At 47.7% G+C, this 16,171-nt stretch overlaps 3 protein-coding genes across 3 annotated transcripts; all 3 read left to right on the top strand.

Annotated features, from left to right (window-relative positions):
* Positions 1-4,171: 4,171 nt before the first annotated feature.
* LOC131284532 (ATP-binding cassette sub-family G member 8) lies at positions 4,172-9,292 on the top strand. Its single transcript, XM_058313391.1, has 7 exons — positions 4,172-4,344; positions 6,445-6,810; positions 6,879-8,090; positions 8,152-8,295; positions 8,364-8,623; positions 8,707-8,999; positions 9,062-9,292. The coding sequence occupies exons 1-7, from the start codon at positions 4,172-4,174 to the stop codon at positions 9,290-9,292; spliced, it is 2,679 nt and encodes an 892-aa protein (XP_058169374.1).
* Positions 9,293-11,627: 2,335 nt separating this feature from the next.
* Positions 11,628-12,349, top strand: LOC131284533 (protein D3-like). Its single transcript, XM_058313392.1, has 2 exons — positions 11,628-12,133; positions 12,211-12,349. Exons 1-2 carry the CDS (start codon positions 11,628-11,630, stop codon positions 12,347-12,349), a joined length of 645 nt encoding a protein of 214 aa, XP_058169375.1.
* Positions 12,350-13,657: 1,308 nt separating this feature from the next.
* On the top strand, positions 13,658-14,317 carry LOC131286372 (protein D3-like). The gene is made up of 2 exons (XM_058315319.1): positions 13,658-14,094; positions 14,164-14,317. The coding sequence occupies exons 1-2, from the start codon at positions 13,673-13,675 to the stop codon at positions 14,315-14,317; spliced, it is 576 nt and encodes a 191-aa protein (XP_058171302.1). The 5' UTR covers positions 13,658-13,672.
* Positions 14,318-16,171: the final 1,854 nt, after the last annotated feature.

Here is a 16,171-nt window from a genome sequence, read left to right on the forward strand (position 1 = left end):
TGAAACAATACATCGAAAGTTTGGATCCTTGAGTATTGGCTTTCCTTTCAATAGCAAAATATTTAATGTAAATCGTATCACGAACTGCGAATTGCAAGTGAACTGAACGATTGTCAATTTAAACAATTTCAATAAGAAAGTGATATGCAACATTGATCCACATCACGCCGACATATAGCGGTTGACAACAGCAAAGGTTTTACGCAGATTTTTCTAAACAAGTGGAGAAATAGTGTTTATAGAAAACAAACGTAATGAACTACAAGACCATTCCAAACAAAATAACATATGTGGAGCAATAAGTTAGCTATTGTAATTATATACCTTTACTTTTCTAAAATCTTTACCGAAATACACAATAGTGTTGAACTGCAACATATGTTTCAATAAACTTGATTTGAATTCGTTAAAATTTGGAAAACGATTGAGCGACAAACCCTCTCTTTTACTCAAAATTAGTAGATTTTATAAGAAGTAATTTAATATGAAAAAATGTGAAAATGTAAAACATGATTGTCTGTTAAGATAAAACCACATTGATAAGAACATATTTTTATCAATCCAATCAATTATATGGTTTGGCCCGCGAACCTATTTTGGGAGGAAATGCGGCCCGCGAGGAGAAACGAGTTTGACATCACTGCGTTAGAGCCTACCTGCTTCTTAAGTTGTTGCAAAGGGAATCGGCGCCTAGGGCATATTCGCCGTTGGAACTACTTGGGGATTTTTTTGCTCTGCTTCGCCAAATGCAAACGAACCTAATTAAGCGTTCGTCGGTCGATTGAGTTTTCCCTTCTTCGTGCACTTCGCCGGGAAAGTTTCGGAAGGAAGTTCTGCACCGAGGCAGAACATATTGAGACAACCGTGTGGGTGAAGAGTTCGTGATGCAGTTTATGTAACTTCTTTACCGTTTAAAGGGAAGGTTTTTTTTCCTGTTGGGGTCTTCCTCAGATATGATTGTTTTCCACCCGGTGCATAGAGCGGTCCGGCAACCGGGGGGAAAAGTAACGTTACACCTTCGACACACAGCCTTAAGCTGCAGCTGGTTTCTGCTAACCGACGACGGAATGGTGGATGCAAATGAGAGAATGGGAGTAGAGAAAAACAAGCTGCCGTTCTACGGCATTCTCGAAGCTGTTAAAGGGCAGGGATTCGATAAAAAAGAGAAAATAGTGTTAATGAAAAAACACGTTGTCTTCTTTCGGAAAAGCAGGGAGTTCTAGGCTGAAAACTCCTTCCTCCATTCGTCCCTTCCCGAGGGGTTCGCGTATCAGTGGTCCCCTGAGGCAGGGAAATGCTTTCTTCTGATTGTAACGGAATTTTGTCCCCAGTCCGCATATGTGTTTGTGTGCTTGTGCGTGCACTAACTGTACGTGATAAAGTGAGTAAATTGTGGCATTCCGAGGAACGGAACATCCCCGCACAAGGCCAAGGGATGCATGGAGAGTGTGTGTGTGTGTGTGTGTGTGTGTGTGTGTGCGTGTGTGTGTTTGTGTGTGAACCACAACCACCTGCAACCTGAAGATGCCCCACGAAGCTACGGTCACGCAATGGCCGTAATTTCTTCATCCGAACGGCACGGATGATAACGGACACTTCAAAAACGCGTCCCGCTGCTGCATCACACCCCGCCGGCGCACCAGACCAGCATGACTAACCGCGGTGGATGTGCCGGCGGAAACTCCCAGCCGTGACATGCTTCGAAGAAATGGCTTGCATGACGCTGACCGTTTACTCTCCGCTTGGTGGTGTTTTGAGAAGACGGTGGAGGATGCGAAAAGAATCACTGTTGCCGGAAATGCAATCGGCAGAAGTCATGTCGTGCATTTATTTTGCGCTTGAGGGGAGGAAAAGAAAAAGAGACCCATGGGAAGGGTAAGAAATGAGCAAACTTTGTGGCTAAAATCTGTCATCTTTGCATGACCAGTAAATTTAAATTAGCATCGCTGAGCTCATGTTTACCTTAGTCAGCATCCTTCAAAACGGAAACTGGTTAAAATTTTGCCAAATCATGAGCAACACTTTGATGCAAACATCAACTTGGAAAAACATCTCTTTGGGATTCACCACTTCAAAGCTCAAGCTGCCTTTTCCTTTTAAGTGAGGTAACAATAAATTTGTGTTTATGTTCAATCTATTTAATGCCTTTTGTCAACAACCTAATCAACTATTTCGTTGATAATTTAATTGACTTATTCTATGCACTCTATTATACAACAGTAATAAAATCATCGCTATATTCATAAATTTATTTTTTAACAAGACAAGTGTCTTTGTTTCGCCTTTGTGGCATGATGTTCAAAACTACGTATTGTTTTTTTCAGTTTTCCTAAGCAAAACCTTTCAACACGTCTCCAATATAATCACTACCATCATGGCCAAAACCCTTCTCTTCAGCGCACTGGCAAAGTCACTAGCGACAGCCGGTGATTAAATCTGCGCGGTGCTCGTCTAAGTCTGCGCCAGAAGTGGCCAAACCGGGTGGTGGCACAAGCGCTTGCACAAAGAATGTCCGCACGGGAGTAGGTGAAAGTTGATCGACATCAATAGCGATCGTGAAGAAAGTGATGGGCGTCGATGTTGTGCCCGCGATTAATGGTTGCCTGTCAAACAAGCCGGCCCCAAGCAGGAAAGAAACAGTAAGGTGTATCATGCAACATGACAACAACGCCGGGCTATTGTTTGTGGCGGGATTGTATCTGCTGCATACGTGGTGATGCATGCTGTTATGCGCTACCGTTGGCACTTCCTATCGCACTTTGAACAGTCTACTCCCTATTGTCCTACCTTACCCAGGACGAGGTTTCGTTTCAGACCGCAGCCAGGTGACGCTATTGCTGACGGATTTTGCCAAATGCATCCAACTACAACGAAATCTTTCGCTCGCGCAGTTGTTTGTTGTCGGTGAAATTATTGTTTGACTTTCTGCTGCTGCAAACTCGGCTTCAATTCTTTGGCAGTGAGTCCATCAGCGAAGGAAAACCGAAACTCCTCGTTCGTCCACGATTGGCACGATAACGGTCGTGGTTGCGCAACGTGTGCTCCAAATGACCAAAGACGGGTTCGTTTTCCAGTCGGTGAGCAGTGAAAACACGTGCCCAGCCGGCAAGCTGTGTGCTATAATGCTTTTATTTTTCGTATAACTTTACTCCCTCGGCCACGTTGGCTATGATTTATTGATAAGCAATTGTGGAAATCAAAAGTGATGGAGTTAAAAGCTTTCCGAAGGTGGCCCAAGAGGCTAAAACTTGGTACAAAAAGTGACCTCCTTAGGTTGAGAGGATAAGATATACGTTTTAAGCCAAAGCTTCGATCGTCGTTGCCTAGGGAAATCGTGATGGTGTTGATGATGATGATGAAATCAACCGTATGGAATGTCCATCAACTCGCTGACTAATGGATTGCTACTTATAATAATCCATTCCGCCGACGCGTTGTGACGTAGCCTTTCGTGCGACAGAAGAAATATATAACCAAGCTTCCACCCGGTGATCGACCGATCGTAGTCGCTCCGTTTATCTTACGGAACACACCAGGTAGGCCAGAAGAAAAACATAAAAACCGGAACCGGAGATGAAGCCCTTGCAAATGGTAAAAAGTTTTCAGTCTATCGAGATTGAGAAACAAAACCGTCAGCGTCGATTTGAAAGATTGATTATGCGACATTTCCTGTAAGGCTAAGAAATGGGAGAACAACACCGTTGTTCAATTTTGATTCTGGTGTGAGGAAGGAAATGGGCAAAATTACATTTATTTTCAAGAAAGGAATTACTTCTTCAACTCAATAATCTTTTTAAACATACATTTAAGAAGGGGTAACGGGATTAAACCAATTTTCTACGTCATATTTTTAAGTAGGAAAAATAAAGATCTGCATTGAACGTCAACGGCCAGAACCATGAACATAAAAATAAAATTCGCCAACAGTGCAATTTCCTTCTAATAACAATCATTACCCCGAACCGGGAATGGAGGTTTTTAAAATTATATTCGGCTTTCCCTTCCCTTTCATCGTCAATAGTTTCTCTATTCTTCGCGCTAAAGAGCGATGAAATCGAAACGCGTCCCTAGGCGCTGCCAACGCAGCTCTAATGTACGAATTTTCCCTAATTACATGAGGTTTTCTTGCTTTTCCCGCTCCATCCCCTAGGCCTCTCCCGTCCTGCATGGTATGGAACTGCGCAAAATGAGCACCGCCAAGCAGCAGCAGCAGCATCAGCAGCAGCAGCAACACCAGCTTCAGCAGCAGCAACGCGAAGATCGGCGGTACTCCGTGCCGCACGGGATGCACGGAACACTTCCACCCGGGGCCACCGACGATCTGCACGCCTGGTCCATCTATCGGTAAGATTAGGTTTTTTTGGGTGCAATTGCTTTTCCAAACGATCAAGTGGGAAATTTGCGCCGGGAAATCGTTGAGGAAGCATGAGAACGGATAAAACGCTGGCCAATTTGATTTGTATGCTTACTCCTCGGATACACTCGAAGAAAAGTTCTCGCCCACTTAGGTAAATGTAAAAAAAAGTAAAAAACATTCAGAAAGAAAGCATTTCGGTGAAACCCTACGGGGGTTTTATTGCCTAAGCCACCCATTATCGGTCGAATGAAGCGGGAAAACGTTTTTTCAGAATGCCCAAACGAACGGACCGGTGCGTAAAACGGTTCAGCTCGCTGCCTTCTTATTCACAGTTCCTCCCCCCCCTCCCGCTACGCCAAACCGAGAGGAAAAGCTTCCCTTCTTTGGTATCGATGTGGTAAGACGGATCCGGATCGATTCGTGAGGTGGTTTGATTGTGACCTGATTTCGACGCGTTCGCTCGATTTGATCGACTTTTAGAAGCATCTCGTCAGCGATCGACCGATAGAAGGGTTGTTGGAATCGATCTATTGAGGTTTACTTACAAGTTGAAAAAAGCATAAACCCAATCTAATATTACCCAATCAGGGTTGGTCTGAGGTGCGAGCTGAGCAAAAACAAACCGCTCGCTACTTGGCTCGTTTGGGTGGAGCCACTTTTTGTGTTTGTGTTTCAATTCGGATGACAATTTTTCTCATGAGACGTCGATGGGTTTTGATCGACACTGCCCTAAAAGCGATTACCGAACGGTATTACACGATCGGCAACTATAATGACGACTTGTGGCCGTCGATCGCATTGCGTCAACTTTTAAGGCTGGCGGGAAGGTTCCCATTTGGCAACGGAACGGATACTCTCCCCGTACGATCTAATGCAGGGGTCGGCAAAGTGCGGCCCGCGGGCCAAATCCGGCCAAAATTTTAGTGCTTCATACAAAAAACCCATCCCAATTTTTATCGGATTTGCCAGGTTTGTTTTCTTCCCAAAAATGAAGATGAAAATTGTTTAACGAGGTGTTCCAGTTATATGTTTATCGATAACATTTTAAATACTTTATCTTTTTCCACTTTTTATATAACTTTTGCCATTTAGAAAGTTCTTCTCTCCATAACAAAGGGGTTGTAAACATTAAAGCATCGTTTAAAGCATCCGGCCCGCGCCTTCGGTTTCTCTTAAATCATCTGGCTCTTTTTGGAAAACGTGTGCCGATCCCTGATCTAATGCTTGCGTTCCACCGCCCAATCGATTGTCTCCGCCCACGATCGTAACCTTGGCGTAAAATGTATACATATAAGACAACGACCGTTGCAAAGGCCCGCTGATCAAGCAATTCCGCCGAATCGAGACACAAAACACTGGGAAAGCATTTCCGTCGCGTCAAAGACCGTGCGTCTAGCGGCGACACAGGCGTCTAGAATCTGCACCCGCTCGGCCTGGGGGGAAAGGGTATGTCATTCACTTCGGTGACCTTCGGCGGGCCTTCCAAACGCCCTCCGATTTGCAGCAATGTGGGCCACAAGGTAGGCTACGGCGGCCTACAGCCCAAGAGACCCGCCGCGTGACACTTTACGCCGGCGAAGGTTTTACAGCGTTGTGCAACGCCAGTGGCGATGCCATTGGAATGCAAAGTGCAATTAGCCACGATGTGTTGTGGTGTGTCCAAATTGTTTGTAGCGTAGCGTTTTATTGGTTTTACGCTTGGCAAAGGGTTTCGTTTTTACTGCTCTGCTAGGTAGTAGGCTGTGGTAAAAGTGGTTAGACCACGCTAAAGGGACGGGTTCTCGCTTTTGTGGAGCATGACCTAAACATGGGCAGCGTTTGGTTTATGGTGGTGTAATTTAACAATTCAACTGTCTAAAAACACCATAAAGGGAACTCTTTGTTAGGATCTTACATATTGAATTTATCCGATACTTTATGGGGGTGGTATCGTTTGATTTAAATACTTTATAGTCACCTTCCTGGTAGCTTTCAATCATGCTCAGAGCAGTGTTGACATATCCCTACAATTACTTTCGATTTATAGCATACTGACATACCATTAATAGAAGGTCCACTCACGAACACTCCCCAACTCCCAATTGCAGCCAGAACCTAAACTCGGACTTTGCCGACTCGGCCCTCGGATCGTCGGATAAATCGCCCAAACCGTACGGCTCTCAGTATCACCAGCGGGACACGGCGATCCTGAACCATCCACGCTACGGCCCGAAGCAGAACCCGATCAACTCGAACATGTACACCTACCTCAAGTTTGGCCTACCACGGGTCTTCCCACCGAACGGTGGCCAACCGATGGCAAACGGACGACCCGGGCGCAACTCTTCCAAGGCAAACGGGCGCGGCAGAGTGAACCGGGGCTACCGGGACAGCACCGGTCCCGGCCCTGGCTCTTCCGGCTACGACAGTAGCGATAACGAAACGAATCGGGGTCGAGTGCCAGCTAATCTAAGGTGAGTTGGAAGGATGTCTTGTAGGTCGCTTTTGCTAATATGAATCGGTGTCTTTTCTCACCCTCCAGGAAGTATCGTAGTGAATCCGACTTTCGTGCGATCGGGGCGACCAATTCGCGGCCAAGCTCCCGTGCCCAGGGTATCCCACTGGCTGCGCTAAAGCAAGCCAACAGCCGCGCAAGTATAGCCGGAACGCATGTGTACAATCCGTACGCCACCAACTTGCGGCATCACAACCTGCGCTCCCAGAGCGAAGCTGATCTGCTGGCCGAGTGGGACTACGATGATTCGCCGACGTACGGCGAGACGCGACTGTATCCGGAGGACATCTATGCCACCCAAAGCCGGCGGCACTCGCTGGCCGGTCTGGTGTATCCCAACATTCAGGTGCACTGTCTGGACGTGCTGCCCGGATTGCGCGGCGTTTCGTTGCAGGCGAAGGCTGGAGATCTGTTCGCCATCATGGCCACCTCGCAGCGTGAGGGTACGGCGCTGGTGGAGGCGTTGGCCGGCGTGCGGCAACGCATGGGTGGCGAGATCCTGGTCAACGGTCAGCAGGTGAACCGGCGTATCCTGCGCCAGCTTTGTGGTTACGTCCCGGCACTCGATTCGGCACCACTCGATCCGCGTATGAGCGTCCAGAGTACGCTGTCGTTCGCAGCGGCCCTGCGAGGACCGTACGATCGTAGCGATCTGAAGGAACGCATCGACATCCTGGTGGAGGACCTCGGGCTGACGGCAGTTCGTTCGGCCAACGTGTCCCGGCTGACGCACTCGGAAAAGCAAAGACTGAACGTGGCCTGCCAGCTGCTGACGCAGGCGTCCATACTGCTGCTCGACCAGACCACGATCAATATGGACATCTTCGACACGTTCTTCCTGGTCGAGTATCTGCGCCAGTGGTGCAGTGCTGGTCGGATCGTTGTGATGACACTGCAGCCACCGACCTTCGAGATCCTCTCGATGTGTTCCGGAGTGCTGCTGCTGTCCGGAGGTCGCACCGTTTACTCGGGCAGCCGGGCCGACCTGCCGCGCCATATGGGCCAGCTCGGATATCCTTGTCCACCGTTCAAGAACCCTGCCGACTACTACCTAGATCTGGTAACACTCGACGATCTGTCGGCAGCGGCCCTGCTCGAGTCGTCCGCTCGCATCGAGTCCCTTGCCAACTCGTGGGACCACGTCAACGCCGAACCCCCACTGGCCGCTCCCGTCGCTAACTTACCCGAGCCAACCAAGAGCGCCGGCTTCTTTGGTCAAATAAACGCCCTGGGCAAGAGGTAAGTCTCAGGCAGCGATTACCAACCTACTTCCGGATGCTAACATCCAGTATTCTTTCAGATACATGTCCTACAAGCAGCCCGGTTCTCTGCTCACCTGGATCAGCCGGTTGATTCTTGCCGCAATTCTATCCCTTTTCATCGGATGTATCTTCTGGGACGTTCCTGCGTCAGATCCACAGCTGAATCTGAACGATCGCCTGGGGTAAGGCAGTAACTCCAGCACAAGAGCACGGACAGACTGCATCTAATCCAATGTTCTATAATTATTAGCTATCACCATTGCATGATGATGGTCGCACTGTGGCCACTGTTGCTGCTTCAGATACGCGACGTCCAGGAGGACCGTCGCCACGCGGAGAAAGACCTAAAGCTGGGACTCTACGGTAGATTTCTATACATCATCATCCAGGGCACGCTGAGCGTCATGCCTAGTTTGTGCATATGGTTGGCATACCTACTACCCGCCCACAGCATGGCGGGTTTGTACTCCTACACAACCAACAACGACACCGGCATCTATCTGTATATGGGTAAGATCGAGAGACTTCCTTACACAAGTGTTCCAAAACACCCAACATACCTAATGTTCTTGACGCTTTTCGTTCACCAATAGGCTACATGCTGCTCTACCTTATGGCCATACAGACACTGGTGTTATTCATATCCCATCTGATTCCATGTGGAATAACGGCTTCGATTGTCACCACCCTGGTCCTTCTGCTTATGGCGTCCGTCGGTGGGTTCGCCGTTCATGTCGCGAACGTTCCCGAGTACCTTCGATGGATGGAGCTGCTAACTCCCCAGAAATGGCTCACTCCGCTGCTCACCGAAAGCGAGTACAGCCTCGAAACGTTGCAGAGTATCAGTAGCCAACGGCAGTGTCCAAACAAGGTGAGACATAAAGCGGTTACAGTTGAAACCGATATTATAAACATTCTATTTGTGTCTCCCCGTAGCTTCATCATCAGGATATCATCATCACGACACAGTGCCACCCACCGAACGGTACCTTCGTCCTGGCTGATCATCAGCTGCTTCCGCGTGACCACGTCCTAGACGCAACCGACATGTACGCCTCCACCGTTCTTGGGCTCTTGCTCACCTGCATAGTGTTCTTCGCCCTGACCATGTTTGTCTTCCTGCTCAACTGCCAGTCGCTGCTGCGGAAGAAGAGCGTACGCCACGGCAAGCATGGGTAGATGCAAGGAGTTCCCTTCTAGAGATTGATCAAACGTTCAGCAACAGGAGTGAAAGACTCCTACAAGTGTAAAAGTGCTAGTTAATTTTATTCCTTAATACTTTACTATCAAAACCTTCCGCGACGTTCGACAGTCCGAGTTTCGAAATTTCAACAACCCTCTTAGTCTAGGATTTTTTTGTTTGTTTTTTTTTTCAATTGTACGGTTTTTTTTAGCTAAATAACAAACGTAGTAGTTTTTTTTATCAAAAAATGCTCTTACCTTAAAAATAGAGCTAAGCTAAGCAGAGAGGTACGGAGAGATGGTGCGAAACGATAGCTAAGTAGTAGAACTCGATTTTAAAGTACTAATATATCCTACGGTAGGGCAAGTGGCAGCTGGTGGAATAGGGATTAGTAAGGACAGAAAAAAAGGAAAACACACATCTGCCACTACCCACGTACACACATACACATACGCATACATCGCAATATATTGTAGGGACCGACCGGGTTGGCCGCGCGATCGAGTTATTATGTGACACGGCATTTAGGATGACGGTTAAGATCTATCTAGGACAACAGGAGAGCAAATGATTATCCACTTGTACGTTATCGTGTCAGATGAAGATTATTTTTATTTTAAATAAACGACAATGCAGTAAGTGGGAATTTGGTGTATGAATATTACTTTTTTTTTTTAAATGTTCCAAGTACCTGTAAAACGACAAATATTGAAACCTTCAACATATTTATCTAATCAACATTTATTAAAGAAAATGTCTTCTTATTTTTTGTAAAGGTCTATCAAGATACGTCCTTTCCTTCCTAATAGAGGCACTAGTCTGACATTAACTAGAAACAATAACACTTTATCCCATTTGTAACATTCCATGATGGTAGTAAGTATTGTTCATTCATATCTCCCTTCAATCGTTCGTGTAATGTGATATGCAGACAAACAGGTACAGAAAACATTGGGAATATGATTGCGAGGTGACGTCAGACAATTATCTCATCTCATTCATGTGCACTTGCTTTGAATGGATGTAAGCGCTTGCCGTTGTCCGCGAGATAATAGTAACTAAACGTAATGGTTATGACAGTGCGATAATTAAAAATGCGACAGATTTCAATTTTGTCCCATTTACCTTTGTTTATCAACAAACAGTCACAACATCCGAAATAGCATTTGGTAAAAGCGAAAAGAAATTTTTTTAAACTGAACCTTGGAAGACAAGACAGCAATACTACTAGATATCAAAGCTAATAATCCAACAGGTTTCCCAATTGTGGCCGAAACATTAAAGATCAGTTTAAATGGATTCTGGAATTGCATCTAACCGAAATGCATCGCTTAAGGGCAGTATTGTTTGCATAATCTATACACCCAACCGCAGCGTTCCATTAAAAATCAATTAATGCGGCACAATTGCACGCTTTTCCGCGTGGTGATATAGAACGAGCCGGTGGTGCACTTTTCACTAAAACCATAATGATAAATGTGTGCTAGCATGCAACCGGCTTACAATAGAAACGACTATAGCACGCAAACGTTGAACTATGGAAAATTTTCCCCAGGCCGGAGGCCGTTTTCCATCCTTGTCTGCCTTTTTGGCATTTGGATTCGGAAAATAACACCTCGTGCACCGAAACTTTTGCCCACCACTGTTCCATCTAGCCAAACATATGATTGTCCGCAAACGCGATAGACGAGGTGTGGAGTGGGTAGGCCTTGAAGAAGGGAAGAAAAACATACACACAAACAGCGGGGTTAGCGGCGGGAGACTGGCGGGAGATCGCGAGATCGGAAAGCGGAATGGTACGGTTGTGTGCGATGACGATGATCGTCGGAAAAGCGGATGGTGTACGGCCGGAAACGAAGGGTTGGATATAGCAGATGATCGATGGGGAAGCGTGAGGGCTTTCGTGAGGGGTTGGATGGTTAGAATGGAAAGGAGGGGGAAGGCATAGGGGGTTTGATTGACCGCGCTATACAACCTTCGGCGAGACGACCGTACCGTTGTGTGAGTGTGCCTCTGTTCGATTGTGATACGCTCTTCTATCCTCCTTCAGCATTGTTTCGCGCTCGTTCGCGCTTTGTCTCTATCGAAAAAGTGACTGTATATAAGCGAGCATCTGGGAAGTGCTTTACATAACCGGTCGGTGTGCCCGAACCATCGCCACTACGACGGGTGAGGAACGCGCGGAGAAAGGTGCGTACAGACAGACGCCGGACGCAAGAAGCTTAGGGGGACTAAGAAAGTCGCAAGAGTCGCAAAAGGAAGACGTTCCCGCTAGCTGTCTGTCTGGCTGAGCGAACAGTCTTTGTTGTGCCCTGCCTGAGCGAACACAGGATGACCAAGCTGGAGCTGCGCGTGACGTCCGCGGTTACCCTGGCGGTGACCGTGCTGGTGCTACTACCGTCCCAGGTTCAGCTGGCGACCAGTCCGGCCAGTGAAGCATTCGAACGCAACGATCTCGTGGCGGACCTCGTCGACGTTGCCCCGGAGCACACGATCCAGGTGAAGTATCCCTCGAAGGTAGAGGTATCGCTCGGGAACGAGCTGACGCCGACCCAGGTGAAGGACCGGCCGACGGTCTGCTGGCCGACCGAACCGGACACACTCTACACGCTGGTGATGGCCGATCCGGACGCACCGTCGCGCAGCAATCCGGAGATGCGCTCCTGGAAGCATTGGCTCGTCGGTAACATCCCAGGCAAAGAGGTGGACCAAGGCGAAGTGCTTGCGGACTACGTTGGCTCCGGACCGCCGCAGGGAACCGGCCTGCACCGGTACGTGTTTCTCGTGTACAAGCAACCCTCGAAGGTGACCTTCAACGAGACGATCCTAAGCAGCCAGTAAGTATCACCCCAGTGCGGCCTAAGCGTACAGATTGCGGACATCGAACTGACTCCGAATTCCACAACCTTCGTAGGAATCCGAACCGTGGCAAGTGGTCGCTGTCGGACTTTGTCTCGATGTACGCGCTCGGAACACCGATCGCTGGCAACTTCTACCAGGCCCAGTACGACGACTACGTCCCGGAGCTCTACGCCACCTTTACGGACACGTGAGCGGACCCTGCGCCATCCCATCCCCCTTATGTTCCCATCCTAGTCCCTTATCCCTCCTTGTCTCCCTGGTTTCGGTATCCCGTCCCGTATCCCGTGTGCCTTCCCGCTCAAATACACAAAATCTCACCCACACTGACACCTCTTTCTTCATCCCCTTCACAACTTGTTTTGGTTCCACCAGCACAAAATCACCGTGTTACAATAAAACATAAAAAAGCGAATCGAAGCCCTGGTGTAGCCTTTTCTTTTACTTCCCATAGCGCCTACAAGTTATTCCCGACCCCTCCACTGGGTCTTCCACAGTTTTGTCGCAGACTTTTGTTGTTTTAGGGAGTAAGGGAACCAGCGGAGTTAGCAATTCCCTAGTCCGTTGCCAGTTGTTCGCAGGTTTCGATAACATTGCTACCGTAGAAGGTTGCTGGAAGGTGCGAGGTGTAGGGCTGTTAAAAAGCGCCTCGCTCGACAGCAACGGCGTTGGCGGTTTGTTGGTGTGGCAGGTCCAAAACGACGGTTCTTTTTCCTCCTCCCTCACCACCACCACCACGTTAGCAAGTTGCGAAACAATCGAAAGGTGTAATCTAGTTCACTTTCACGTTTATTTCCGGTTAACATGGTAACCTTGCGGAAGCGACTTGCCCTGCGATACGTGATGACAAATGGCATAGTAGGCGGTGCGCTGCATTCGTCGCTGGTCAAAACTGGATCCACCTCCACCGTGGAGGAACAGGTTCAAAAGTGTTTTATTGGAATTGAATTTTCTGTTAGTACACTAGGGGAGGGAACTGCTTTATGTCACACCTTTGAAGAACCCCTCGCTCCACGCGCTCAGCCACCGCCGGAACAGCCCGTACGCTGGTATTCAATCAAATGGCACACGGAAACTATCGCAAGGGGTTTCGGGAAAAGTTTTAAATGAGTTTTATTCGCTAGTCTGCGCTTTAGGAACTGCAACTTTTTGCGTGAGCTGTAGACATCGCGAGCCGGTCGAAACTATTGCCCGAAGCGACGCCACGCGACATTCCCACAGTGCAGCGCCGGGCTCGAGCCATTGAGTTCCTTCCTGCAAAGGATATCGAGAAATCACGTAACGACCTACAAACCTAGAAGGGGAGTTGCCGACTACCGATTCCACTTTCGTGTTAAGGCCATCATAATTTTCCCTTCCCAGAACGCCACGCCAAGGCGGTTTGCAGTGTGGGTGAGGCGAACAAATTTTGCAGTATATTCCGTGTCACTGGATCCGAGGGCCATCGGTTTGGGTTTTTCGGGAACCGAGTTCTACGGTAGCGGCGACAGTTGAAGTTCGCTCGAGGTTCCAGCAAGATGTCGGACTTTGTGCGCGATATGCGCAACCACAAAATCGTACCGGACGTGGTGCCGGTGCCACCGGACAGTCTCCTGCACGTCGTCTACCCGGGTGGATTGCGGGTAAACCTCGGGAATGTGCTGACACCGACGGAGGTAAAGCACGTGCCGGAGGTCAGCTGGCCCGAGGCGGAACCGAACGCTTACTACACCCTCATCCTGACCGATCCGGATGCGCCGAGCCGGACGGCACCGAAGTTCCGCGAGTGGCACCACTGGCTCGTGGTGAACATACCCGGGCTGGATCTTACCAAGGGTGACACGCTGTCCGATTACATTGGAGCTGCGCCACCACGCAAGACGGGTCTTCACCGGTACGTGTTTCTACTCTATCGGCAAAACGAGAAGATCTACTTCAAGGAGTCGAGGCTCTCCAATAGGTAAGCCCCAGGGGGTTGTGGTTGGTGACAAATGTGATACAGTTGAATTCGTATCTCCCCGTAAACCAGGAGCACCCAAGGCCGGGGCAAGTTTTCGACGCACAAATTCTCGGAAAAGTACGAACTGGGTCTTCCGGTAGCCGGGAACTTCTTCCAGGCCCAGTTCGACGACTACGTCCCCAAACTCTATCGTCAGCTGGGACACTTCCAGAATGCATTCTAGGTGTCACATCGTTTCCCACAATATTCGCGAGATCCTTCGCTACGGGGTGCTTTCTTCCGAAAGTTTTCCATTGTACGGAGGTAGGAACAAAGAAAAAAGAATCGCCATTAAAAAAAAAGTTCAAAAAACCATCTTCAGAAGCAACACAAGGAAAGGTCGTTAAACTTTACGATCTCATAAGACTTTTGCTGCATTTCGAAGGATACTCCGGCAACCGTCCGGGACCGTCGACACCAGATGGACCCCAATCGAGATCCCGTGTGCTTCGAGCTGGTCGTCCTGCAAAACAAAACCTCGAAAGAGGCTACGACGCAAAAACCGAATCTGCGAGGAAAGATTTAGCAGTGGAAAAAAAGGAGCAATAATAATAATACACCGTATTTCGTGCGAACCTAAATGGACACCGTAAAGGGGGCTAGGTAACTAACGTGAAATCGCAATATAACGTCGCCAGGAGGCAGACACCGGACCGACCAGAGGGAGGGAAGGCGAACTAAAGCGACGTGAAGCAAAGGGAATTCTTATGCTCCTATATACTCACCTGTGCGTTGGGAATGGCGATTGCATTCTACACGGACACAGACGCGCTCGAAGTCGATCATCATCAGCTCGTCTGCATGGCGTTCGTTTCGTGGAGAAGCAGGGGAAAGTGCCGGCGAAGAGATCCGGTGCATCCAAGAAAGGATCCTTTTGACATCGGAAAGGATGCATCGAAAGGGTGCATCGTAACGGAGTGATATATACATAGGGCGTGTGAGAGAGGGATACCTAAAAAACACAAAGAACGAGTGAGAGTTGTGAAAAGGAAGGAATGAACAAACAAACAACCATGCAAAAAAAAACGCGATTTTATGTAAAACAAAACTTTGTATTAGAACGTAACCATTAGCATAATTTAAGGGTGCCTGCCGTTCGGGGTAGAGCATCGTTTATACATTGGGCGAGCATTTGCAGCCCGGAACGATTATTTTAAGCCAAAACAGTAACAGTGCAACGGGAACGGAAAACACGGGAAGGATACACGAGGCAAGTACCGTTCCGGCGATCGTCGGAACCAAAACAGTTGGTGTTAAATGCAACAAACAGCGCCGTCTGTTTTGGCTAGCGACGAAAACACATTGTTGTCTTCGTTTTTTTTGGATGCTGCCAAATTGTGCAAACGGTTTTAAGCGGAAGCGGTTCGTTGTAATTGGCTCGCTGGATGCTGGTAATTGTTCGTCACTTTGGAGAGAAAAAGGCATCGCGCACAAAGTATCGCAAGTCAGGCTTTGGATGATAGATTATGTAAATTTCTACCACTGGCAACCTCCTGGAAGCAAAATATAACATTATAACAACAAAATCCGATGTATCCGCATGTGTTAGCTCTGATTCGAAAGGTATCATCGTACTTAAGCGAAAAGAAATAAAAAAGCCAATATTCAATTCCAGTTTTTCACCCATACCGGGTCTAATGTTGATAACTGAAACTATGGAAATATATGTAGGCCGCAATATTTAATTAAATAGATAGAATTACTTGGGTTCCATCTTATCGCCATGAGAAATTTCTAGTACAAGTGTATGAAGGCCTTCATACTTATGATAACACCAGCAGTCCTTAACATTAATTTAAAAGTCACTTTCGTTTGCAAATTTGCATAAAAATCCAATGTACCATTATTAAATCGCTATTTATGAAGTTTGTTACACCAAGCAGTAGCAACTTGCTTTGTGAAGATCTATGATTGAATTTGTTTGAATATATTATTAGAAAATAGCGCATTGCAGTGCATTTGCGAATGCAAAACATTTTTGAAACCAATAGATGAAAATTTTCCTAGTTAAATTAAAAAAGAAACAACTTTATTCGAG

This window comes from Anopheles ziemanni, chromosome 3, assembly GCF_943734765.1.
Source record: "Anopheles ziemanni chromosome 3, idAnoZiCoDA_A2_x.2, whole genome shotgun sequence".
Classification (NCBI taxonomy): Eukaryota; Metazoa; Arthropoda; class Insecta; order Diptera; family Culicidae; genus Anopheles; species Anopheles ziemanni.

What these genes read in the sequence shown, in the direction of transcription:
- LOC131284533 (XM_058313392.1), top strand. Translation starts at nt 11,628, where the DNA reads ATGACCAAGCTGGAGCTGCGCGTGACGTCCGCGGTTACCCTGGCGGTG. An exon ending in GAGACGATCCTAAGCAGCCA is followed by an intron (nt 12,134 to 12,210) that starts GTAAGTATCACC and finishes CAACCTTCGTAG; the next exon opens with GAATCCGAACCGTGGCAAGT.
- LOC131286372 (XM_058315319.1), top strand. Translation starts at nt 13,673, where the DNA reads ATGTCGGACTTTGTGCGCGATATGCGCAACCACAAAATCGTACCGGAC. An exon ending in GAGTCGAGGCTCTCCAATAG is followed by an intron (nt 14,095 to 14,163) that starts GTAAGCCCCAGG and finishes CCCGTAAACCAG; the next exon opens with GAGCACCCAAGGCCGGGGCA.
- LOC131284532 (XM_058313391.1), top strand. Translation starts at nt 4,172, where the DNA reads ATGGAACTGCGCAAAATGAGCACCGCCAAGCAGCAGCAGCAGCATCAG. An exon ending in CACGCCTGGTCCATCTATCG is followed by an intron (nt 4,345 to 6,444) that starts GTAAGATTAGGT and finishes TCCCAATTGCAG; the next exon opens with CCAGAACCTAAACTCGGACT. An exon ending in AATCTGAACGATCGCCTGGG is followed by an intron (nt 8,296 to 8,363) that starts GTAAGGCAGTAA and finishes TATAATTATTAG; the next exon opens with CTATCACCATTGCATGATGA.